Here is a 27,853-nt window from a genome sequence, read left to right on the forward strand (position 1 = left end):
GGCATGACACTGTGGGACATGGATGGAATGTTTCTGTATGATAGCACAACATTATCAGTGCCTTTCTCCCTGCTTTTATTTTTTATTTGCGATGCAGATTTGATGGATTTCTATTCTTCCATCTCAATTTTTCTCAGGTAAAAATACAGAAGTTGCCGTTTTGACAGGGCACATAAAACAATCTGATAAAACCCTGTCCGACTGACAGGCTCGGCAGGCTCCTGGCAGTTTATCCTGATTAGACTTGCCAAAGCAGGAGCTCATAAGATTGATTTTTTTTTATTTGCGCGCAGCCCTAGTCGCGAAAGAAGGGAGTGCGTATTTATGTTCTAATTTCATAAAAGCCACCTGTCTCCGCCTCCCTCCCCCACCCCCACTCCATCCTTGGTTTTCACCTCTCGAGCGGCAGGGCTCAGTCCATCTGACTCCAGCTGGTAAACACGTGCACTGTGGGACAGGTGACCTGGAGTGCGAAAGAGAAGGTGAAAGGTTTGTAAATGTTGAGCATTATATTCATCTAGGCTTCCTCAGCCATCAGCTCAACACCCACATTGAAATACGTCAGTTTGTACAAGCTTGGCAAAAGGGACGTAAGGATAAGGATTACACATATTAATACAATAAAACACCTAATATGTTCATCACTAAAAATAATAACTTGTAGTCAATAAACATTCATCCTTTAGTCTGGCCCACAATTAAATGCACATGGTACCCTTGTTCTTTACAGAGAAATGGTTATCTGAGTTCAGTGATCACCAAAATGAACTCACCAGCTCACTCTGATAGTTTTGATAAGGACAAAAAAAATGCCTCAAAGTTTTTGCAAATCATAGTTAAGAAAAAATAAATCCTTGCCTGTGCATTCATGTGCTGGGTCTCTGATGATTCGCTGCAGTGCGGTGGTGTGAGTTTATTTCAGGCCAATGTGTGGGCACCACAGCTACAAAGGTCCCTCGGGTACTTATGAGAATTTGGGGAGCCCGTGACCTGTGTGTGCTGACCTGGGATCTGTGCGCACTTCTGTAGGCAAGATTCACACTGAACAAATATTGCAGTCAGTTACTAAATAGATTTAATTTCCCCAAGACTCAAGAAAGGCTTACTTTTCCCCTGTATAAAACATGAAATATTTAGCATGCCATTTTTCTTTTTTTGCTAATATCTGCTTGGCGGAAACACTCTCGAATAAGCTATTGTTGTGTGCAGACCCATACCTCCAGAAATACTAGCCATGATTAACTATTTTGGTTGTGCTTATCCATATCCATGTACTTTTTACTGTTTGACCTCACACCTTTTCAAAAAGAACACAAAAAAACCACACAAATCTTTAAAAAATCTTTTTTATCATTTAGAATTTTATAACTAAACATATACACATATATATCTCAATTTTACAGTGTTAGTTACTTATTTAACAGCATGGCAGTTGGGATTTTTATTCACTTCAGCAAAAAAGAAGAATTTGGTAAAAAATAATAACTATAAAATGCTAAGAACAATAATATTCTTAAAGATTAAGAAAGATGAAATGATAAAAGGAAATGCACTCACAATGCAGATTTTACCAGCAGCAATATCTGTTACTTCTTTGTGCATAAGACCCATAGTCTGAGTACCAGAAACATGTGGATAAATGTCCATAACATTGCGATAATACTTGAAGACCATCTCAGTTCCAATAAATGTCAATGTGTTATGGAGATGACCCAGACTACCTTTTACAATCTGTCTTCATATAGACAAGCAACTAGCCCAGTCACTGCATGGTGTGGTGGAGCTATACAATACTACTTTAATGTTGACTGCCTCAGTTTTTGGATATGCTAATGCAGTTTGAAACCCAGGGCCAGGAGTTGGACGGAAGACCATGTGCAACCTCACTGTTTGTCCCCCCGCCCTTCTGCCATAATTGCACCAACAGCTTAATTACTCACTTTTTTCTCTATCTCCAGCAGATCCAGAGGGGATTTATGGGATTCACAGAGGAGGAAGCCCCACACCCCCAGTGGAGCCCCTTCATCTGCCAGTAGATTAATTGTGTAGATCTGTACTGGGTTTGGGCTTGCAGATTGCTAGATAGAAAGTTCAGGACAGGCTGAGTAAATGGTGTAAGTAGGCAAACTATTTCTGAATCTCCAGCTGACGGTTTGACACTCCACCTCCCGGAAGTTCCCAGGGAAATTTGTAACGTTTCACAAGCCACAGCCTTCAGGACAGCAACCCCCACCTTGAAATCCCGGATCCTCCCGTGTCCGTATAGGAATAACCTGATAAGCGACATTCCCCAAGGGTGAGTCAATAGGTTTGGATTTATGTTTTCATTTTCAAGTCATGACACGTTTCTTCCTACTTTCACCAGACTTGGGAAATGTTTTCGATTATGCAAACAGAATCCGTATGATCAAACAGGCTCTCGTTGCCCTGGGGACGATGGTGGTGTTGTCATTACTGATGGACTGGCAGTAGGGAAGCTACTGTAGGTTTATACAATACCTGGAATCGCCTCTGTGAAGTAAAGCACACAACTGTCACACTGAGACACGCGCAGGATGCTCCATGGCAACGGTAAGCATGAATCTATGAATCTAAAGCGGACACATAAGCCAAATGCAGGAGAACCTTCAAACTGTACCAAAATCCTTGAGATCTGCTCTGTCATAAAAAAATACTATTATGGCTAATAACCAAAGGAAATTAAGCAAATCTATGACCTTCGAAACCAAAATAAAAATGTGAATACAATGTATGGAACAGACCGTGACAAATGAATACAGGGATACACTTCAGAACACAGGTACAGAAATTACAGTGCAAATGAACAGTAGCTGGATGTCATCTACAGAGATACACAGCTTGGCAGCATCGTCAGGAGGGTCACGCCTCGATTATTTGTGTTGTTAGTGAAAGACAGGAACAAATACCATTTACTGCACACATTTGGAGCTACACAGTAGACAATGGTGAAAGCAGTTTAAGTTACATCACAACTGTACCTGGATCTTAAATGTACTTCGGGCTTAAGCTCAAAATGATATACTCTGGCCAGCTGGAGATTTTTCTTTGCTGACTCCAGACGTATCGAGTGAATTCTTAAGGACAATTTATTCAAGAGTCGGTGGTTGCAAACCAAAGTGTCGCCATGGAGCTGCAGGTGATGAGATATCTAAACAATAAGGGGTCCTTGTCTAGTACAGAAAAGCCCCCTCAAAGCACTACATACATTGCATATAACTTTCATTGGGCATGAGAACATTTCCTGGGAACACCAAAGCATGTTACTGGTTACATTACATACGTTTTAGCATCAGAAAATAAAATCGCTATTTTACTATTTTCTCATTAGTCAGACTGAAAAAAGGATGATACATTATCTAATGAACCCAGTGTATGTCTCAGAATAGGCACTATACCTGAATTTCCACAGTAACTATTTTTTCATAGACTATAATACATTTTTGTGCATGATAAAACCATGCCTCCCATTGCACTGTGAAGAGCTGTACAACCTTTTAACCACGATCTTTCCACTGAGGCTCGGTATTAGGGCAACACGGCCTCAGCGTGGGCAGTAAGACAGCAGGAATAAGACATAGTTGGTTCGTTAAGCAACCCCTAAAAAGCAGAAAAAAAGGAGGCCCAAGGCCCCTTCGCAGTCTGGAAGAATTCTGAATGCTGGAACAAAAGTCCTCTCTCAGGATCCGCGTAGCCGCATTAGACCGAGTCCAACAGTGAGTCAAACTCATCAATACCATTACTATGTGAAATCCCAAAACCAGCTGAGTGAGCCAGCACGCCATCGTACGGTGCATTTAATGCATGTTGATACTACTCCGTAGGAAGATAGAACAAAGCCAGAAACTCTTGGGCTGTTGCTGAGTCGACAACAAAATTTAGTTTATCTTATCGCAGTTGAACACTTCCCCCCCACCCCCCCCCGGGCTATCATATTATCATACATTTCCTAGTTAGAAGTCTGTTGCAAAACTGAATGATGCAAATAAACCTCAGCATGATAAAAAAATATCTTTATATGACATCAATAGGTATCTATCTGACAAATCTATAAGGTTCTCTGTCAGCATAATTGAAACCTGTGGAATTTCCTTTCACTGCTTTTTAGCTATTTGTAATTATATTAGAAATGTCGCTACTGAGAACTCAACAGATTAGCCTCAGTGCACTGAGATATCACCTCAGTTTTCACTGTCAGACGAACCCCATGTCTTTAATACCCCATCTTTGGTACATTTGACAAAATCAAGCTAATTAAATGGAGAAGAGTGGCAGCAACCCCCAAATGCAATCATTTCCCCTCATTTAAAGTGCAAACTGGCAAACCTCACAGTCAGCCACTCACTATGGTTATGCCTTCATTTATTTTATTTACTGTTTCAGCACAGTGCTAGACTCAGAACCCCTTAAAGGAACATATTCATAAATAATTCATAAACTGCCCCATATTTTAAAGTTCAGTTATCACCAAAAAAATAAATAAATGAATCATTGCCTCGCGGTTTGCTTGGATTTGGATTAAATCTTAAAAGGATGATCACCTGGAAAGTGAGACCAGCTACTAGCTCACTGTTCCTGCCCTACAAATTAAGACTGTTTGAACAGGTAAGACTGTCTACAGTGCAGAGGGAAGGACACAAAAAATAGTATCCATTAAATGTATTTCCAGTCTATGGCAGCTTCTCTCTTCTCTCGGCTGATTTAAGTGCTTTTAAATACCACTCCCCTTCCCCTCTACACCTTGCTGCAGCCCGGACCACCTTGCATGGGTCAGCAGAGCCGCCTGTGGGATTTCACATGCTAAAAGCATTGGGAACAGTCTCTCTGCCCCTCTCCTGGCCGGCCTACCAGAGGAGCAGGGATGGGGCAGGTTGCCGGGGGTGATAGGGTGGGGTTGGGGGCTGGGGGAGGAGTCAGGAGTTGGAGGCAGGGGAGATGGAGAGGAAGGGGGAAGTTTTCAGGCATCGCTGTCCTCCTCTTCTGTCTTATTGGCTTTGCTCCAACGCTGGAAGCAGTGGACGGTGGAGGCCAGGAAGAAGCTGGTCATGATGGCCGCCACAGAGACGGCGATGCCGGAGAAGATGACGATCAAATAGTCAGTGAGGGTCAGCGTCACCTGACACTCCCGGAAACTGTCCTCGGAGAGCTGGCTCAGCGCCACACGCCTCCCGTCCACAGGAAGTGAGCACTCCATGCCATGAACGCCTGCAGAGGAACGCACACAAGGGCGGGATCGTTACCATAGAAACACCGCCCCCCAAAACAAAACAAAAAACAAAAAAAAAAACAACAATTTGAGACCAGAGAAAAAGAGAGAAATTGAGAGGGTAAAAATTCATGAAACATTACTTAGTGCAGCATTTCAGGAATTTTCAATGTCATTTTTAAATGGAAGTAATTAATGTGACAGACTACTAACCACAGCCAACACTCATTTGTAGCTTCAAACAAAGAGCAGGTTGATTACACTGTTTATACAATAGCACAGCAATAAAATCTTATTTCTAGCACACAAATATCAAGGTTAAAGATTTAATTTGCAGCTTGATACTGTATACAGCATTCCCCCAAACCTGCTTTTTGCATATGAATGAGCATTATGAACATAATTTATTAAGATGTTAAAGAGCATTTTTATGGGGTTTTCAGGAAATGTAAGCAGGATATGTGAGGCATGAATTAGAATTTTTTGAAAGACCAAAAACCACTTTTTCTATGAACTCTCAACATTTGTGAATGTACCTATTAAAAATAAAAAAACAACTATTAGATATTTATATTCATCTATTTAAACTTGTTTTTTATTGCCTTATGGAAACACATTTGCTCTAAAACAGACAAGCCAAACAAAAGTTGTTCTGTCTTTTATCAGCAGCAAGTCCTATTGACACTGCATTGTGGGAAGAAGACGAATTAACGCGATACTTGGAGAGAAAGGGATAAAGGGATAAAGTGAGAAGGCCATGTCTCAGAGCACAGCAGGAGGAGACTGAGCGAGGGGCATCAGGTGGTCAAGGTCTTTCTGAAGACACACTTGCTTACTGAGCGTGAAGCGACGTCTGTCACCAGCACCGCATGTGAACTGATCCCAGACCTTCTCAGAGAAGGGCATGCTGGGAAGGTGCTATTTCTTTCAAGAATGGTTCTGAGAAGGTACCAGGTGCTGTCATTCATGGACCAGTTGTAGCTGCACTCGCCTTTTCTGCTAATTCTGTGAAAAGTGTTTTCCAAAGCTTCCTAGGCTACCAAAACTGAACATCCCCCATCCCTGTTACACAGTTTTGCAAATTGGACCATGCCGCACTTAGACACATTTGCCAGTGGCTAAATGGTTAACCACAAAAAAAATAAAATACAGAAAAAAATCTTTAAAAGGTTCACTCCACCACCTACCATCTGCATTACACAACCATCAAAGGCAAAACACCACCCGCTAAAGTGTGTTTGGGGAGGAGGAGAGGAGTTCTGCAGCGCAGCGTGTGAGATTTAAAGCGTGGATGCAGAAGGTGCTGTGTGAGCTGAAAGAAGCTCACCGCTGTCTCATAGTGAAGGCCAGGGGTGATGGGTTAACCTACTCGTCCTGATGAAACTGCCATACACCCTGGATTACAAGCACAAGCACAATGCAGTTGAAGACCTTTGACACTGCCTGATATTGTGTGTGTGTGTGTGTGTGTGTGTGTGTGTGGGCATGTATTACTATCTTTGTGAGAACCAAATGTCCCCACAAGGATAGAAAGATGAGGAAAACTAGGCAAGGTGGGGAACTTTTGCTGGCCCCACAAGTTCAAGAGGCTGTTCTAGGGTTAGGACTTAGGGTTAGGGTTAGGGTTACAATTAGGTTAAGGTTAGGGTTAAGGTTAGGCATGTAGTGGTTGGGGTTAGGGTTAGGGTTAGAGGTTACGGAATGAATTTAAGTCAATGGGAAGTCCTCACAAGTATAGAAATACAATCATATGTGTACGTGTGTGTGTGTGTGTGTGTGTGTGTGCGTGCATGTCTATGTACACGTTTGCCTGTGTGGGTTGTGTATTTATCTCTGGAAGAAGCATATCTTTCTAAAGATTTTACATTTCAAGCTTTGGCAAACTAATCTAAGATATAAGTGCCAACTGTTAGCTTTTATTTTTGGGAGTCTGGAGCATGGACATAGACTAGTCGTGAGGGGATTGCAGATCACAGGCCTCCAAAAAAATAATGCAAAACAAGTTAGATGCTGCTCTATTTCAGCCAACATGGACATCCTCTAAATCTGGAGAAGGCACAGCTTTAAATACCCCTAAATTGCTGCTTTGAAGTATTTTCTTTTTAACTGAGCTAACTGATAGTTTAGTGGAGTTTTGTGGTATATTTTCTTTGATTGTGTTACTTTCATTACATTTCCAAGACATCACATCATTGCATACTTAACTGTAGTCTCATGAAAATAATTAAAAAAGGGTATTGAGTGTGATAGCATGTGTCTGAGTGTGACAGTGTGTGCACCCCAGAGTGTGTGCATGTGATAATGTGTACGTGATATTTCTCATTTGCATTCCCAGGATGTCTCCTCCTACACAACCACGCTGAGCAGATTTAACATGTTCACCTGGCGGGTTTTAAATAGAGCCTTCTCAAATGCAGAACTCAAACAACCTGGCAGCACCCTGTTAATTATCCTAGAAAGCTGTCAATAAACTGAGTCAACACACTTTATCAGGGATGTCCACATTTGCCCGACATTCACTCCAACTCTACGGGCTATTGCAGCTCAGTCCCATCTGTCCTATCGGTGCATTGTTCCACACTAATCCGACACTGCAGTTTTGTAAGAAACAGATAAAAAGGGCAATCAAAACGATATATCGCTCTCTCCAGTCCTCTTGACTATCAGAACACCTCTGTGCTCTAAGGGATTAATACTCTCCATTTCCAAATTCCTATTCCTGTCCATTTGTAACAACAGTAAGGAGACTATGAGCAAGGCACTGTAATATGTACACTTGCATAACAAACAAAAGTTTGAGAGAAAGTTTCAGTCATGCAAAACAATATCTGCACATCTAGTGCACCTCTAAGATTGATTAACGACTTCTATTTATATTCCTGATGCACTCTTTCCGAACAAAACCATTTCCCCACCCACTTGTCCTTTTTGCCTTGATGAAATGATCTGTCAGATAAAAAAAACTGCTGCAGCCCTCCCCTCCCCACTGAGTGATTAATGTGGCTTAGAATGCAAATTGGCTGTTTATCATCCCAGAGTAACATTCTAACTGTGCTTGTTTGATCAACTCGTACACAACACTGCATCACGGGACGTGGTCATTAAGGCCACAAAATATCACCATGACAATAAATGTTTATTCCTGTGTAAATTACGAACTAGCGCTTCCGGAAAACTCCAGCACAGCAAAGCGTCCATTTTTAAAATGCATTTCTCGCAGCTGCTGTGAACCTAATGTTAATTATAATTCAATTAACACTGCGTGGACATTGCGGCCTGTGAGGTGGCATTTCTGTACTAAGAATAGCCGTGTTTGGGTGTGCGGGTTCACACCTTTACAGATTTTCTGTGGTATAGCAGCGCTTTGTTGGCTGAAGTCAGTCAGTGAGTCTGCATCACTTCAAATGGCTGTCTGCAGACCTGCTGACTCAAAGCTGAGCTCACGTGGATGTAAAAGCACAGGACCCTTTGCTTCCACTAGTTCAGCCCTTTAAGCTTCCTTTCACAAAGAGTCTCACTCAACCAATCACACTGTCCTGGATTTAATCACATGACCTCATTCTGTCACATGCTATACTTTAACAATGACTAGCGCCAGGGAGCGCCGAGTGGCGTGGGGATACTTTTTCCCCCTTTGTCTCTTTCAGACACAGATCTACAGGCCAGAGTTCACCCAAGACAATTCTCAGATAAGCGCGACTGTCACATAGCATTCCCTGTCCAAAATCACAGATTCTCACGAAACTCTGGGAGGGATCCTCACAAGCTAAATGGATTTCTACCCCTAGCCGAGCAGAAATTGCCACTCGATGTGACAGAAATCGTGTCAAGCTGAGCACCTACACGGCAGGGAGACGGTCACATGCGGGCAACAGTGTGAACATGGAAAAGACCATTAACTAATGGAATGCAACTAATATTAAACAGCAAACAAACCCCTTTCACTCAATGAAAAAATGTATCAAACACCAAGCAGAGTAAAACATCCATTACTTAAATATTACAAACCAAAATGAAAACAACTGTATTCGTGATATACATATCAACCAATCAGATTTGAACAAACCAGGACTCCTGAGTTCAAATCCTCCAGTGAGAAAGTGTAACTGACTAATTGAGTCCTGAAATATTTCCCTCTGCAATATTCTGCTGAAATCACCCCCCAGTTTTATCACTCAAGCTTTTTCACCCAGATCAAAACAAACAAATGCAACCATTTACCTATAGGTATCAGAGGGGCATTTACAGATCACATTTTCTATTTAAAAAAACAACCTATTGTGGTGCCCGAATGAGAGTAAAATGCAATTTCTGAGAAGAATAATCAGATTGAATCATGGGGAATAATAACCCGGGCCCATTATGTAATATTACCATTCTAATCAGCATTTGTTGTCTGCAACTAGAATGTTTGGTGCTATAGATCACACACTCATTAAAGTTATTACCTCAGCCATTAAAGTAAATTATCTATTAAAGTGTCATCAAACTCCAGTCAAGTCAGCAGCTGGGATAAACAGACCATGATCAAGCTTTGATTCATAACCTCCCAGTATGAAGCCAATATCATCCATCTACTGCAATTAGCATATTGTTTGGCTCCTTAATAATGAGTATTGTATGCTGCCTTCATCCACTGCATGCCTTGCTGTATTCATTTTCTATTTGTTGTGAGATAATAGCATAAATCAATCAATACCAACATATGTTTTGAAAACATTTTCAATTACAGGAAAGGAAATTGCATTGAAACGATTTTGCATGAAAAATTACTTTGCAGTAAGATTAATGCAGAATGCAATGACTGCATATATTTGCCTTCAACACCACAAATATGATGTCATCAATATTAAAGACTCGTGGAAGATTTCTCTGTTTGGCTCTGTGAAATTGATATTACAGCTCCAATGGAGGATAAGCTATGCTGCAATACATCAATAAGGAGCAGATGGGATATGCGGATGACACAATGATTTACAATTAATGCACATAAAGGGATAAGAGGCCTATCCGATAAACGAGCTCTGCTTGCCACTTTAATATTTCTGCTTGGTAATTAGCATGATTGAAATTCTTGCCATAAACTGAACCAAACTGAAATAAAAACAGAAATAATATTTTCACTGATATGAGCACACATCTGTTCGCATCTGCCACATATGAGCTGCATTCCGAGTGATTTATGTGGGCACACTGTTTTATTGACTTGGAAAATTAACCACCTCGGTGTCTACCGAAATCTCATTCATTCTGATACAGATCTAATTGATTTTGTTGCAGAACACGAGGAGTGATTCTCAACTTAATTTATGGGAGTTTTATTTCTGTACATATCAGACAAGTGAAAAAAAAAAAACAGTCAAGACTATTCAATATAATCAGGAAGGAACATATCAAGCTAGCCATGGAGCGGAAAATCGCACAAATGTAACGCTGGATAAATGTGACGCGGTCAACAACTTAATGTAGCCTACAATGCGGCTACAGTAGCCCTTTCAGGTTTGTACGTGCAGCCTACAATTCAGTTGTCTACCACCTCCCAAAGGTAAAAGGTTAAACTGATAACCTTTGCGGGAAATATTTCCAAAAAACTATTTTCAAGTAAAAATCTGTCCGGTAATTTCTGGGATAAGGCTTTATTTTCATTTACAATAAATCAAGTCATATATCATTTAAAAAAGTTATCGAAAAGTTATTGGTCCTTGAAAACTTTGTATGGTTTTCGGAGTATATTCTAGTGAGAATTGGATGCAGTGTCACATGTATACATGCTGATTTGCTTGCTGCGTTGTAATGGACTCGTCTTCTGGATGCTCCAAGTGGCCAATGGAAAAGAAACAGCAACCTGGTCACAGGCATTTGTAATAAGCACACACAAGTTCGGTCTGTATAATAGGCTATTTTCTTTGTAGAAGCTTACCTGGGTGTTAAGAAACAAAAAGCAGCTTTCTACATCGATTTGGAAAGTTAGCACAATTCACGTCACGCTAAATTATGAAGTCGCTTGTGCGTCACTGTTTTACACGGTGTACAGCCCCATGCTTCATAACCTGAGGATGTGGCTGGTCTCCCTTTGTCATTGGAAATGTGTTTCCTTACATTAGTATGTGCAAAATAAAAAAAATAATAAACACATAAAACCTGTGTGCGCACATTAGCCTACAGTGCGTTTTCATTAACTGTTACAAATATTTGGCACCTGTTACAATCATACCGACATGGTGTGCCTATGTTTTTGTTTTAATTGTATACGACACACTTAAGTCATAATTGCAATTATAACCGGCTGATGACTGCAGACATGTCAAACCTGAGTGAAGTAAGAATTGCATAGTGCTAGGCTAAATATCTTCTGAGTAAAAAATCTAAATCCTAAACCCGTTATATTTATGGAGACTCTCCCCGATTTGGTAGTAGCGTGCAGAAAACGTGCCGGGAGGAAAATTAATACTAAAACGGCTCTTTTTAAAATAGACCTACATCTACACGTGCTGTTTTTTTTTTCTCGTGTTTTCAGAAACAGTGAAGATTAGGTTACTGTCTTCCAACCCAGATAAGAACGAATTTGCTGAGGATACAGTGGACAAATGTTACATAAATAATTCATGTTATATAATACAGCTGTAAGATTTGGGTCGGGATAGGCGCCAATGTCACAGTATACCTTGGAGGTGCAGTGAACACCCATTTGTTTAATTTCCAGTTTTGTAACGGCTTTTGAGTTTCATAGAAGCGAGATTTAATCCACAATCATCAGCGCGCGTTTATGAGACGCCAGATGACAGATTTAAAGCGGAACCGCTCGTTATCTGGCCCCTAATCTGACTCCCACGTTTTTGAGAAAAACGGAATCATATTCTAGATACAGTGTTTATCTGTTTTTTGACCAAACAGCGCAGTAAAGCGATAGTTCTGGGAAGGACAGACACGACATCACGACACACATCGGCGTTTGCTAAGTGACAATAAAAAAGACACGGAGAATGTGCCTAAACCTTCGTTCGACCTTTATCATAAATACTTCAAAAGGCAGCGGTGACTGGCAGTTTATCATCGGCTCCAGGGTTTTCAATTTTACTTGCTTATTTATTTGATTGTTCTTCTTGAAATATGTGCCGTATCACTTCCTTGATATGACACATGCACTGTAACGACATGCTGAAAGTACCAAACGCACATATGCAATACTACAGTAGCCTACGCGTACCACACAAAATGAAGATGTGCGGATAGCCTATTTTAATATCTATTTTAATATCTGGTTATTAAACTGAAGAAAATTAAACGGAAGTGTTATGCAAGGATCGATTACCCTCTGTACAACACAGTATGTTTAAGCACATGCCATTTTTAACGTGGCCATGCATATTGCATACACTCTTTTCCCTCTGTCGTCTGTGAATCTACAAGAACTGCTCACTCACAAAATATATGATATATAAATAAAAAATAACAGCAAAAGAATTAATACTATTGTTTAAAAAACTATTGTTTGGCAACTGCTAAAAGCATAAACTGAGGATCATCCTGATTTATTTATTTATTACAATAAATTACCATTCCTTTTGTAGTCTATTCATATCTCAGGTTTTGTACCAACGGATAGGTAAATGAATGTCTTTCTTCAGCCCTGTTGCATTTACCCTCACTTTAAGGTGAGGGAATCTGGACAGCCAGCTGCCCTGGGACAACCTCAGACTCCAGGCAGCATTGTATCCCATCGCCCTGCCATAATCACACCTCAGATGGCCCCGTTTACAGTGGCTGTTTGTCTGACAGGTGCTTGGCTTAGTGCAGAACATATAATCTTCTTCCTGGAGCTCTAAAGGCCAGTATTGTTTTTTTGTGTTGTTAATTTGTTTTTGTTTTTTTCCATGAGGTCCTCAACTCTGACTTCATGAAACTCGATACTCCTCTCTTTAGATCACAGGTGGACACTACACACATACACGCACGCACACAAACACACACAGGTACACAAAAGCACACATACAAAGACACACACAGGCAGACATAGAGACACACAGGCACAAACATGCATGCATGCACACACACACATATGCATGTGTATACACACACACACACACACATCCTTCATTTTACTTCCGTCTATTTTAAAATGAACTTGTAAGCCCCAGTTAACTACCATCAGAAGCAAATAATTCCCAGATGGATTTGCATTTACTATTTTAAGAACAGTAGAACAACGTGGTAATATTCTGGTTTTGGTTTATTATTATTCCTTGGGTCCTCAGGTCACCTGTGATTACATGACATTACATTACAGGCATTTAGCAGACGCTCTTATCCAGAGCGACTTACACAACTATGCATCCGTTTACACTGCTGGATATATACTGAAGCAATGCATACTTAAGACTTGCTCAAGGGTACAACGGCAGTGTCCTACCTGGGAATTGAACCAGAGACCTTTAGATTACAAGATCAGCTCCATACCCATTATACTACACTGCCGCCCATTGATTGCCTGAAGCACTTTCTGTACGTATTTTTCTCACAACCTGGTAATGCTATTTTATTCATAACATTGCAAGCTTGCCGGCAATTCTGGCCAACAGAACATATCTCTATGAGTGGCATTTCACCTCATGCTAATGACTCTGGTTCCCTGCAATGTGGAACATATGATGACATGAAGTGGGTCTGTGGTCAACAATAAAAAAAAAAATATTAGGCAGTTTAACCATCTATGAAATAATGCTTTTACCCTCAGCTATGATGTTTCTTGATAATCATTGTGTCACTGATTTCAATACAATCTCTGAATACCCTAGACAGAGAGAACCATACACTACAATGAAAGTTTGTTCTTAAACTAATTACTAACCCGTCTGTTCAGTTCACTTATTATGACCCATGAAACACTTAAACTGGGTCAGATATACCCAGGATATTATTGGGATTTTAATACAGAAATGAAATTTATGCAAAATACTCAATACATATTATTTTTATCTCAATTATAGGCAATATAAACAACATACATTTAGCAATGAAAGTGTTATTCATTCGTGATACATATGTGATTTATATAAACATATCCACTATAATGGAGACATGGGGACATAAATCATGCTTATCTGTGAAATTCCTGTCTGTGAATTAATATGAAACAAGGGTTACATGCAACAGATTATTGATATTTATCGTTTTGAACTGACATTCGCAATTATTTTTTAATCTTTAGCTTATTATATTCAAAGAAACCATATCAGCAAAAGACATCAAGCAAATAGAGATGAGGAACAACAAAGATGAGAAACACAAATCAACCGAGAAAAACGGACGGAGTGTAGCACAGTGGGTAAGGAACTGGGCTTGTAACCGAAAGGTCGCAGGTTCGATTCCCGGGTAGGGCACTGCCGTTGTACCCTTGAGCAAGGTACTTAACCAAAATTGCTTCAGTATATGTCCAGCTGTATAAATGGATACAATGTAAAAAAATGCTATGTAAAAAAGTTGTGTAAGTCGCTCTGGATAAGAGCGTCTGCTAAATGCCTGTAATGTAAAAAAATAATTGACATGGATTTTGTTACTCAAAAGGGTCATTCCTCTTTAACGAAGTTTAAAATGGGCCAGTCTGAACACACAAGGGTTAAGCCGGAGCTTTGATCACAATTCAGTGAAATATGTCTATGGCAATATCGCACCAAGTGTTAACATGTAAACAACACGGTTTTGTGTCATATAGTTCATAACTAATGATAATTTGTTATGGTAATAATTATAATGATCATTGTTATGAATTGCTTTGACAGACAGTAGTCTTCAAGGACCAATATTTTCACAGTAGAGTCATACTGCTTTAAAATCACCATTTTTCTGCATTAAGTCATTTCAATAGCTGTGACTTGGAACATTTGGCAAAGTTTGTTATGAATAATTTTTTCAGCTCACAATGGATTCAGATGTCCAGTGGGAAAAGAGTTTTATGTAGCTGGAACATTGTAGTTTGGAGAGATAACAATAAAGATTCCCGAAAAATTGCAAATGCAACATTTGTATTCAACATTCAGCCTCCTGCAACGCTGTAAAACATTGTGATAAGGTGATGTGAAAGCAGAGAAGACCCCTGTGCAGCACCCTGTGGGAGTTTGATCTGCCCTTTCTCCTCTGAAGTTTTACTTCATGTTGTGTTTTTCAGGAAAGACTGTTTGTGTTAACCAATTGCATTACTACATTCTGAACCCCAACGGACATTTATGGAGCAAATGTATACTGCTGGCCCTCAACAGAAAAGCAAACCAATGACAGTTATCATGTCCCTGTTAAATGACACCATTCATAATAAATCTGCAAAACAGATGTACAACCAATAATATTACTAAAATCATATGTTGGTCAATTGAAAACAAGCTTATGATTTTCTCTAAGACAAACAATGTACTACGAGTAATCACCTATACTTTCCCTCAGTCTAACGCAAATCCATGGAACAAGCCACGGGTTGATAAATCTGTCAGATGGAAAATACAAAGAAAATTAACACCAGAGATCCGCCATCATAGCACCATGAGTGCACTCAGCAGTTGACAGCAAGTGTCCACTTCTAACGAATTACAGTTAGGATTACAGCAGGAGAGACCGTTAGAGCTGTATAAGATGTAACAAAACCTCAGCCAGAGTGATTCATCTTCCTGTCAGGCACTATCAGTCCATCCTCCCCTATCTCACCCGGCTAAGTAGGAGCAATAGGATTTCAATTCACAGATTGTGTTGGAATGAGACACATCTTTACCGGAGAACAGAGACTAATCTTTTTCATTTGTAATATGGGACAGGGATTGGGTAGTTTGCCAGGCCAAGGACCAGAGTAAGCATCAGGGGAAAGGAAACAAGACTGCAGTGAATAGTCTCTATAAAGTGTGAAGGAAGACTGCCAACCCTTGGTTGAAAGATCTAGTGGGAAAAAGAAAGATACAAGCCTGTTTGCCATGATCAAGTTTGTATACTTTTAGATTGCGCTGCTGTCTGCTTCAAGGTTTATAATGGTAAATTGAAACAATGCTCTAACTTTATCTATAGCTGTGTCTGTTGGCCAGCAAGAAATTTAAATTAAATTAATAATTTAATATATTTGGGGTCATATGCTTGGTGACCTTTGGCGGGTAACACCTACTGCAGTGTGCACTTTTTAATTAAAAGAGCTTAACTCCCCCTTCAATAAGACCCTGCTATTAAAGGAAAGATGTCCTCTGCCCACTGTTAGCAGACATGACTGAGCACTGTGTGTGTGTGTGCGTCTGATAGCGAGGTGTTGATGGAGTCACTTTCAGACCAGAAAGGATTTTCCATATGCAGGGGACTCAGTGACCTCAGCCTGCTCTGACATTCCAGTCACATGAACACGTGAGCTCGGCTCCGCGTGCCCATGTTCCCGCACGTCAGAGCCCCGCCCCAGCCCGCCATTCAGAGGCACGGTGCAGTGCTTCCAAACGTGCACAGTCACAGTCACAGACAGCATGAAACAGACACACCACCATAGATATGAACAGCTGAATAACAGATGCGCAACCATAGACATGAACCATTGAAAAACAGATGCACGGCCATCGACACGAACAGCTGAGTAACAGATGCACAACCATAGATTTTAGCAGCTGAAAAACAGACGGAGCAGACATGGTGGTTTTAAAAAGTAAACATTAATAAATTGATGGATACAGTAATATTTCTGATACAGAATTACCCACATAAATACATATAGTAAACAAATGCGCTTACATATTTTTACACTGAAAGACAAATATGAAAATATGAAAAATAGATCTCTAACTGAATTTGTTCAGCAGTTCTTTGTCATCTGACCATATGATTGAAGTCCATCGGTTTATATGGAGCTATAAATACTAAACTTTTCTCAATCATGGATTGGATTGGATAACATTTCACCAAAAGACTAACAGCATGACAGTTTGTGTTTCTCCCACACATTTATATGAGTTAACAGAGAATAATGTTTTACCCCAAAGGATTTCATGTTACACGAAACCACGCGCCATTTAAAATGTAAAAACAAAATAGATAAATTCAAGTTCTAACATGCAGTGACAGGTGCACTTCCATGCCACAAGCTCCCCTCTTTTCTCAAACACACGCTAGTTATTCTGTCTCATGACAGTCGTGTCTGAGCTGGAGTCCGACAGTAGCAGTGGAGGTCTCGTTAGCCCTAACCTGTGAGCAGACGGGGTTCATATGATCTAGTCTCAGCGGGCTGTTGTTGGGATCCAGTTCAGTGTCGCACTGAATAATGGATGGCCTTTGGTCATCACCAGCGTCCAAGAGTAGCTGAAACGGTGTCGTATCATGTTTACCCTACTTAGCCCTTTTCATTTTTTAAACAGATCGTGCGCGTAGACAGGAAGCCGAGCAGGGCCGCCCCAGCGACGTGTTTCCTACGAAGAACCTTCCAGTAGGTCAGCTAATGGAGAGTAATCACGCGTCGAGAATCCCAACACCTCTCTGATTTCAATGACAGATGCCTGACTGTCAGCAGAGGCACCGTTTTGGTTTCTTAATCAGTGAAATACATGTGTTTTACTGCGTCTATACCCTAGATTTAAATAAGCAAGATCAAGAAATAAACATGCTCAAAGATATTTAATTTCAATTGAATTTCACAGATGCTTTAGGAATTTACACAATAAATGTTCACATTTGACTAATCAGACAGCAGGCTGCACCTTCATGTTGGCAATGCTACCTCATATCTAAGCCTGCAATGCACTGTCTTAGTTAATGGAAAAATAGATGCAATAATCAAAGTCATTAAAAAGAAATGAAAAGAAATGTATTATTATTATTATTATTATTATTATTATTATATATTGGCACAAATGTGCACCATCCTTGTCTGTGTGTCACAGAGATTTGTCTGTGATCGCTGCTCAGAGGGGTTTTTCCAGAACAAGACGAGGAAACTGCACATAAATTCCAGCAAAATAACACTGCTGCTCATGCAACACAGGAAGTGCACATCTGCATCTCCTCTGGTGCAATGGAAAACATATGATATGATTGAGGTAACTGGTATTTAGATGAATCAAATAAAGTTGTTTTTTTTCAACATTCTCCAAAATTGAACATGTTATTCGTTTTTGTCTTGTTTTTGATAATTGTTCTAAAACTTTAATCTTTCACATGCTGCAGGAGAATTCTTGTTAACATGAACATAAAACAGGTTCCGGAAGGATACAGGTTAATATCCAACATGATCTTTGACGTGCACCAAGGAGATTAGTAGGCTGCCCTGGTTCTCCAAATCTGGCACTGAATGTGTTGTCTCTCCACCTGTACTAATTCTAAATGCCATACATTTAAGGAGACATATCTGGCTTTTGTGTGAAAACAAACTGCTTCACTCAAAAGCATATTTGATTACAGACAGATAGTTCATCATTTATTCCATAACAATAGTGTAGTCTTTTGTCCCTGATATCTAACCTTATGCATGCTGTATATTAAATCAAAGATCCTCTATGTTTAATGTACAACAGCTGCCTAGCAGTAAATCTTTTGTATATATGCAGGTTATGACATTTAATATCCAAGTGATCCATAACACAGGATAGGGTATAAAACATTTTTAATATTTCAAATCAACATCTGATAAGGTTATTGCAATAACTGGATATTTTAAGAACTGATTCAGCAATCAAATGATTAATTGAAATTAAACCATAGCATGATTTTTAATTAAAAAAATAGAAAAATAATAAAAGCAGTCCTCCACGGTGCTCAGTATGATGTATGGGCAATGGCTAAAAAGCTATGTGTGTACACAGATCCTGACAGGCTCAGCAGTGAATGAGTGAAATTGATTGAGTGATCACAAAAAAAGGTAACATGGGCTAGAAAAGAAACGTGGACAAACCCGAAACACATCAATTTTAAAGCTTATCTTTTTCTCACTCGTGCATTAGTGAGCCCATCTCACTGTAATCTCTCAATCAGCTAATCTATCAGACTCACTTATTCTCCAGGTCTCCTTCTGCACCAAACAGGGATGCATTTTCAGGGAGACTGCCAGTACTGACGAATAAGAAAACACAATCATTTACTTCGAAAGACTCAGATTCTGCCTCTGAGTTGAATTATTGGTATCTTCAGTACCTACAATTCCCTTATAAGGACCAGGTACCACAAAGAACCTCCTTTTGGTACATGTTGGTTGGTGTCCCTGTGTTTGACAGAAAGTACAATGCAGGCATAAAACCCAGATTGTATGTATATTATGTGCATCCCTACAACAGCAGCTTCTGTCCATTTTGGCATTAGAATTAAACGTATATAAGTTTTGCTCATAGCTGTAATAAGTGCCACAGGGAAGTGGTCTCAGATTAAAGGTGGGGTCCACAATACCCCTTATATTTGGGGACCAGGAGAGGCCTATGACATAGATGGTATCCCTGTTGTGCACTGTGATACCTTTGATCCGAAAATCTTGGGTCATTTCAGATACACACACAGCAGACACACAGTTCAAACTAAAGTGGTAGTGGTAGTAGTAGTAGTAGTATGGGGTATGGGAACCACAACAACTCTAATTCACCTTAAGAGTTATTAGTTTTCACTGTCATTTATGCATCAGTGGGAATGTGAAATTGCTTTACAATGGCTTTCCAGGGAAGCCGTTCAATAAGTATTCAGAACTGAATGCCAAGGACAATGTCATGTGGGATGCTCTGTGCTGTACCAAGTGTGTACAGAATAGATGGGCTTCATTGCAGCCTGAATTACAAAGACTTGGCATTTATCCAACTCAACTTATCGTTTTGTTTTCCAGAGAGAGGTATAGGTGAACCTTAAGCTGATTATGGCACCATCTAAAAGCACAACCTAATGAGGCAGACAATACAGAACATCACAAATAGCTCAGTCCCATCTGGAATATGCACCCATCACAAGATATCACACCTCTCCTGTGTGTTAAACCCAAAGCCTGGCTATACAGATGCAGGATCGGAACCAAGCCAAAACTGAGACTTGTTTTCTAATTAATGGCCTTTCAGTAGCGCAAGCCATGGTAACATTGTGTGCCTATCCTACCTATAATGACGCTTGGGCATCATTCAAATATGTATCATTGCAATATCCAGAAGATGAGCAGACATTCTCCTGGGTGGCATATCGAGCTAAAGCACTGTCCCCTAGTGGAGCAATGGGCCCGAAAGTACATCTCTTACTGTCAATATGGCAGCTGCAGTCTGCTGGTACCAGCCATACATGAGATATAGTCTTCTGAAGCAAATAATCCACAGCCCAGCTGATGGACCCATTGTGGAGAGGAAGCAATGGCTGCAGCGCCTGCTTTGGAAGGAGAGGGGCTGAACATATCCTCAGCCAAGACCTTGCAGCCACATGGGAAGGAATCCCACATGGAAAGAAAAAAAAAATCTATGTTCATAAGTCAAGCAATAGGACAAAAAAAATCATGTGGAAAGCCAGACAGAAGCCACAGATAATCCACCCACTACCACAGCTGTTGGAAACCAAAGGTAAATAAAGATACAAGTTATAATTATTCTAAGAAGTCTTTTCTTACCGATATAGAGTGTTTATAGGTTGGAATAGCTTACCAGGGCTTCCAGCAGCACTGAAAACACATGTTGTGCTCAGGACCAAGACTGGCACATTGCTGGATGCTTTCTGGAATAGGCAATGGGACTGAATGTTCTGTTCCGGGCATCAAACATTTATACAATCTCATTACGATCTCATTATTTTTACGATCTTCGTACACAGCAGACGTGATCTCCCTCCATAGTATACCACACCTGCTCAGGCAATAGCCTCGGCCATTAGCTGGCTAGCATGCTGTCTCTCCAAGGGTTCTCTCACCCGAACAAATCGAGAGTGCTCACATTTGCCTAATATTTACACTGCAATATCTGTATCTCGCTACAATACCCAGTACCAAAACACAGATTGAAAATGACTAGGAAGTTCATTTTCCCCTGTAAAACTGGATTTTCTTTTTCTTTGTCTTTTTCAAAGAAATCATTCTTGGGATTAGTACTCATTACACATTGAGGTCGAGTACTAATGAATTATTGAACAAAGAAGAGCGTTGAGCCAGTCTCAACAATGTTTACACTCTCACTGGAAATGTTACAGTATAGCAGCAACATGAGAAAGGCTCGTCTGGTGACTCACCTTTTTTCTTCTTCACCTCGTGAAAATGTATAAATGCTTTGGACCTTTTGTGTGTGTGTGTGTGTGTGTGTGTGTGTTCCTACCTGGATCACTACAGCCACTTGTTCACTTTGAACATTCACCCATGACTGATGTAACAGATTTATGGCATGTTACAAGCCTAAGAAGCATTTAACTTATTTTCTCATGGTGACTACACATGTCAGACAGCGAGTACCAGCATTATGATGTGTGCATTCAATCAATACATTAATGTAAGAGATCATTGTTGGTTGAGTTAACAAGAGAAGCCACTATCATTTCTGTCAAAGTTGGTAACACTTTATTTTACAATGGTCATCATGACATTGAAATGACAGTGTCATTTCGATAACATAATACCTGTCATGAAGTGTCACGTCAATTCATGACATACCGTTGTTATGACACAATCTGCAGTTTGTGTTATGACACAACTGGCATAGCATCCTGCATTAATTAGTTATTAAGCATTATGTTGTGGTAATGACACTGCCATTTCCATGTCATAACAACCACTGTCAAATAAAGTGTCAGTGAAAAGTGAATTCAGTAATGTTCTGTGTACTATGTTCCATTCTGTATTCCATGGGTGTCTGAAAGGGACTAAAGTTTCATTCTCAAGCTAAAATTTTCCCCAAAAAAGTAGCAGAATGATAAAATTCCACCCATAGTACTGTAATTGAATAACGACCAAAATACTTTTTAAAAAGTGCACATCTCAAATGAAATAAAGTCCAAATATATATAGTTTACATTATAGAGAAAACGTACATTTTGAGAATGTCATGCTTGTGCTCACACAGTCGTAAAAGATACCTATCTTAGCGAATAAGTACAGCTCAATTATGAGAATGACTAGGCTCATCATTTTTGCATTCAGTCTTATAGCGGAAAGAAAAGTTTATGTACTGCATTAACCACATACTGCACAAGGGTATGTTTGCATTCCAACAGCTCAATTACTCAAGCTGTTAAATTATAATTCAAAGAGTGACCCATGAATTAGAAATGGCATAGACACAGACACATTCCACTGGTCTCCATTTAGGCTGTGAGAAAAGCTATTTAGGATGCCCTGACAGAGGCTGCATTGATCTCATTTATGCTGTAAACGTTGCACCTTGTCTGGAGTGAAAAAAACTTTTTCACAGTCTCTCCAAAAACAAAAATTATATACAGGCATATCCTGTATATGTTAATTTAATAGGAATATACTGTGCATATTTGTTTTATAATATACTGTACATATTTATTTTATTGGCATATGCAGTACATATTTATTTATTTATTTATTATTTATTGTGTCATTGATTCAATGGAAACGTGTCAAACTGGGGTGAGTCACTGTCATAAAGCTCTCAGACTGATTTTGCATCATTGTCTGGAGTTCCACAAATTGCTGACAACTGTATATTCAGTATTGTATTTCTTTCCAGTTTTCAAGAGAACTGGTGGTTTGCGTACCTAAGTCAGACATAAGGCAGATATAGTCATAGTCTTGGCCATTGTAAAATGAACATTTATTTTTCTCATGTTCATTGTATGTGTGACACCCAATCACACTTTTCAGAACAAATGAAACTTTGGTTCACCCAACAACACGTTAAAAAAGGAAAAAGGAAAAAGCATTAGCTTTGATTTTCTACCAGTTATATTAGTAACCTCTGCTGAACTAAATTCATGCTCTCCATTATTTACAAAGCAAAACTGCTATGAGTATAACATGAACATGAAATGTTTCATAGACCCATCCATCCATACATTATCTATACCATTCACTCATAACTGCAGGCAATGTAGAGTCTCCAATTAACCTACCTGCATGTTTTTAGATTGTGGGAGGAAACCCACGCGGACACAGTGAGAACATGCAAACTACACGCAGAAGGGCCCAAGCCAGATTAGAACCCAGGACCTTGCTGTGAGGCGACAGTGTGTTACCCACTGAACCACTGTGCCACCCTTCACAGATCCACCTTCCCTCAATTTTTTCTCACTTCAAGATAACCAGTGATAAATGGTCCTACACGGGTTATCAAAAGCTAAACACTCTTCCCAGAAGAGTGATGTAACAGAAGCAATTAAAAAATAATAAATCATATTTATGATCTTGCAGAGCCCTGCTTCTACAGATGTTGGTAGAGGCCATGCATTATTATTATTATTTTGATTCTAGTGATCACAATGTATGCATCTTGGCATCACATAAATTTGTCTTTTTGTGATCACAAATTAATCTGTTCTACCTGGGAATGCACAGTGATTGTGTGTTACTGCGGATATGATACGCTATGGTACCCTTTGAGTGGATGAGCACATTCTGTTTTACTTTGACCAGGTACGAAGTCAGCGAGATAAATTATATATGGTGTAGTTATATTGAGATCACAATATATATATATATCCCAGTTTTACATCTGTCCTCATCCCACCTATAGCTGCACGACATGCAGGCTAAAATTAAATATTGGTACAAGCCGTTGTTGTAGCCCTGAATTTTATCAGCATTTATATCCATAATGTTGCCATTTTTGAAGCTCTGCCAAAGCTGTAGTACACTGAAGCTGCACTCAAAATCTACTACTGGTGCCTATGAATTCATTTATTGTAGTAGCTATTAATCCTATGGGCAGTTCAAGCCATTTGTGTTCCTGTATTTAGTTGCAACATTGCTGAATTGCCACTCATTGTTGTTTTCTTTGACCACAGCCACTTAATTTAGCCCATTTACACAAATCCAAAGAAAAAAGAGTTCCCGATGGAGAAACAAACAATGCAGGCATCTAATTCTGTCTGGCAGGTGCTCAAGAAAGTTGGCACAGGTTGCAGTTTAGCTATTTTTCTTTCCTTGTGTTGCCAGAGCCAATCAAATTTAACTGCAAATTTAAGTGCAAAAGCCTTTTTATGCAGTATATGCTTTTTTTTTTACTCAAGAAACAAGCTTTGACAAGTTGTAATTTGGACATTTTGGCCATGTGTGAGTGCGTGTGTCTGTGTGTGTGCGTGTGTGTTTTTTTGGGGGTTTTTTTTATTGGGGGGGGGGGGGGGGTGTTGGTGTTGCTGGACAAAGTTGGACATTAATCTGCATATCTTCTATTTTAGCCCACTCCTGGTAGTTCCATCACCTGTATAAGTGTTATGTGCCTATAGTTAGCCAAGTCACTTATTATGATATAACTTGCTAACCACTAGTTAACCTTACCTAACGCTATTGATGCTAGCTGACCAGGTTATCCAACCTATATCTACCTACAGCAGCCAAACAAGTTTTTAAATATATATATATATATATATATATTATCATATCACCAAAGTTTGGGGGGCCGTTGTTGAACTCACATTGATCAGGATATGGCTTACCTGGCTAGCTAACATTACAATAACATTATAGCTTTAGCTTATTCTGTGTATTCTGAGTGTTGTGAGCAAGAATTACAAATAATTTATGAAATCTAACTGTATTTCTGAGTCTGTTTAGTTTACTAGATGTAAATACTTATCTCTTAGAACTGTTTAACATACTACTGTCAAGAAACATTACTTTTAGGGACTTTCTCTTCTTGTTTAGTTATTTTTCATGTTAAAAATATTTCAGTATTTAATTATCATCTCTTCATGTATGCACCAATTTCTTCATTGGAATTTTTATTTATTTATTTATTTATTTACATATTTGGCAAATACCTAGGTCCACCCCGATTATCATCAGCTTTGGACCTTGCCGTCTACAGAGCCATGGTAGAAGAAGTTCTGTATCGATGTAGAATTATCGTTACAAATTCAAATCGAGTTCTAGTCTGGAGATCAAAATAGCATGCACAGGTCTAAACCTTTTAAAATGTACCACTCTGCAATGCAAATATTCTAATACTTCAACTCTTCACTGTGGTGGCATATACACAGCAGTTAAGAGCATCCACATTTTTGTAAGTAGACATTAAAATATCATATTATACATTGCATGATCATATAATAATTTATATATATACCTCAAGCATGTTTGGCTGGTGAAGGGCAATTCATGCTTGAGTGCCATCCACCACAGATTAAAGTAATCTATTAAAGTTACTACAGCTCCCAGCTGTAGTTGTTCTCTTGGCAAAGTGCTTCTGGAGGTCATGGGCATTTATGTTATCAGATCTTTTGTGTAATAGTGATTCTCAAACTGCATGGTATTGGGGCTGCAATATTTGTCTTACATACTAATCTGACTTGGTATGGGGGGGGGGGGGGGGCACACATTGCATTGCCCATAATCAATGTTTTTGATTATGTTTTTGAAATTGCAATTTGCAGAATGCGGGAAAGATATTGGCTCAGAAATGCAAGTCAAACTGAAAGCGGGGTTAGTTTCAGCAGAATGGGCAGAGAGTCCAGCAATAGAATGTTCAACAGTGAGCAATCAAAAGACGTTCTACCCTTGTCAGAGACAGCGGGGACAAGGGTTAGAATTTTTGTGATTAATTAGTTATTGTTTAAAAAATCAAAGAACAATAGCAACCGCCGCTGTCTAATGTGATATTAAATATCTGCATGTAAGCAGATTTGGGCATACTGTTAACTCCTTTGGGAGTGCTGTGATCCTCTTTGTCTCCTGTTCATGCATTTTTAAAATGAGACCCAGCAGTGGACCGTACGCCAACACTGAAGTGCGGTTGCCTAATTTGCGCGGGGAAAGACACAGCACGAGCCATTTCATCTGACATGTCTGTTGGCAATTTGAATGACAAGCCTTACTTTAAAATGCCAGGGGTTCCTGTTGCCGGGTGATTTATGGCGTACAGAATAAACACAAACAAAAGGGGGAAACTAATGCTTGGCATGCACAGCCAGCAGTCGTGGAACACACGACACATTCCGGAATGCTGAACAGCGCTGAGGTCGTGCCGAATCAAGCCCAGCACCGCAGCTCCTTTTCACAGCACACTTACCCATTAGCCTTTCATTTCCCCTGAAATCTTTCTCCCCTGCTTTTTCTCTCTCTATCTCTCACTCTCTATCTCTCCTTCTTGCTCTCTATGGCTGGACGACCAGCTGAGAACAGCTCAGAATTATTATTCAGAGGAGAATGAAAAGGAATTGCAAGAAATCCCTGATATGGATAAAACGTTTTAAAAATTAAAAAAAAAAAAATAGCAGCCCAAATGCAAATAAAAATGAATAACTGTGCAATAGGACAAAAGTGTTTTTAAGCAAAATAATACCAAAAAATGAACAAGAACATACATTTAGATCCAGTCTTGCGCAAAATAAATGTGACCTTACCTGTTGGAAGCTTTTGCCTGTTTTTCATCAGCCATGCAAACAGTTTGGCAAAGTTGCAGTTGCACACCCAGGGGTTTCCCTCCAGGCGCACCAGCCTCAGGGAGGGCAGCTGACCCAGGACCTCCACATCCAGGCCAGACAGGGCGTTTTGCTCCAGCTCCAGCTCCCGTAGGGAGGTCAGGCCCATGAAGGCGTCCTTGCTGACCATGCTCAGGTAGGGGTTATTGCCGAGTCGCAGTTTGATCAGGCTCCGGGACTCCCCGAACGTCCCCGAGGGGATCTCCGTCAGGTTGTTGCTGCCCAGGTCCAGGAACACCAGCCTGGACGAGGTGCTGAGGGTCCCGGGCTCGATCCGGGAGAGCGAGTTGTTCCGGAGGTCCAGGTAGACCAGGTCACTGTAGAGCACCAGGAAGTCGGAGGGGATCCAGGGAATCCAGTTGTCGGACAGCCGGAGCCTGCGGACGTCCAGGGGGATGGCGTCCGGCAGACGGGTCAGTCCCCGGCCGCTGCAGTCCACGGTATGGGGGTCGGGGCACTGGCAGTTAGCTGGGCAGTTCTGCCCCCAAGAAGACAGCCAGACAGACGAGAGCAAAGCCAGAAGAAGCTGCAGCTGATGGACACATGGCAACATTGTCGAGGGGGTCCGAAGAGAGGGGGAGACAGGGGAGGAGAGAAGGGAAGGGAAGGTCAGACCGAGGGTGAGAGAAAGGGGACAGGGGGCAGAGGTGAGGGGAGGTTGGGGTAGGGTCAGGGGGGTAGGAGATTAGGAAAGGGGAGGGGGGGGAAATGAGAAAGGAGAGGAGGAATCAGTGCCAGAGCAGAGACATCCTTTTTTCCATGTGATTGGATGTAAAAGGGCTCGAGCGTCGAGCGACGAGAGAGACACCGAACAATGTTTTCCGAGGGATCATGTAGCCAGCAGTCTGGATCGAGTAGCAGACTGCTGGCTTTGAAGGCGTGAGGGGAGGAGAGATAGCGAGGGAGGGAGGGAGAGAGAGAGAGAGGGGGTAGAGAGAGAGAGAGAGAGAGAGAGGGAGGGAGAGAGAGGGGTAGAGAGAGAGAGAGAGAGAGAGAGAGAGAGAGGAGGAGGAGAGATTAACAAAGAGGTAAATAGAAGCAAGCAAACCAGAGAAGGGGAATGGCAGGGGCAGAGAGAGACTGACAGCG

General features: G+C 40.4%; 1 protein-coding gene across 1 annotated transcript; it reads right to left on the minus strand.

Annotated features, from left to right (window-relative positions):
* Positions 1 to 1,332: 1,332 nt before the first annotated feature.
* Positions 1,333 to 27,634, minus strand: LOC118207441 (leucine-rich repeat-containing protein 38-like). Its single transcript, XM_035381028.1, has 2 exons — positions 26,687 to 27,634; positions 1,333 to 5,223 (listed from the first exon to the last, which is right to left on the minus strand). The coding sequence occupies exons 1-2, from the start codon at positions 27,315 to 27,317 to the stop codon at positions 4,976 to 4,978; spliced, it is 879 nt and encodes a 292-aa protein (XP_035236919.1). The 5' UTR covers positions 27,318 to 27,634; the 3' UTR covers positions 1,333 to 4,975.
* Positions 27,635 to 27,853: the final 219 nt, after the last annotated feature.

The sequence above is a fragment of the Anguilla anguilla genome, chromosome 11 (assembly GCF_013347855.1).
Source record: "Anguilla anguilla isolate fAngAng1 chromosome 11, fAngAng1.pri, whole genome shotgun sequence".
NCBI lineage: Eukaryota > Metazoa > Chordata > Actinopteri > Anguilliformes > Anguillidae > Anguilla > Anguilla anguilla.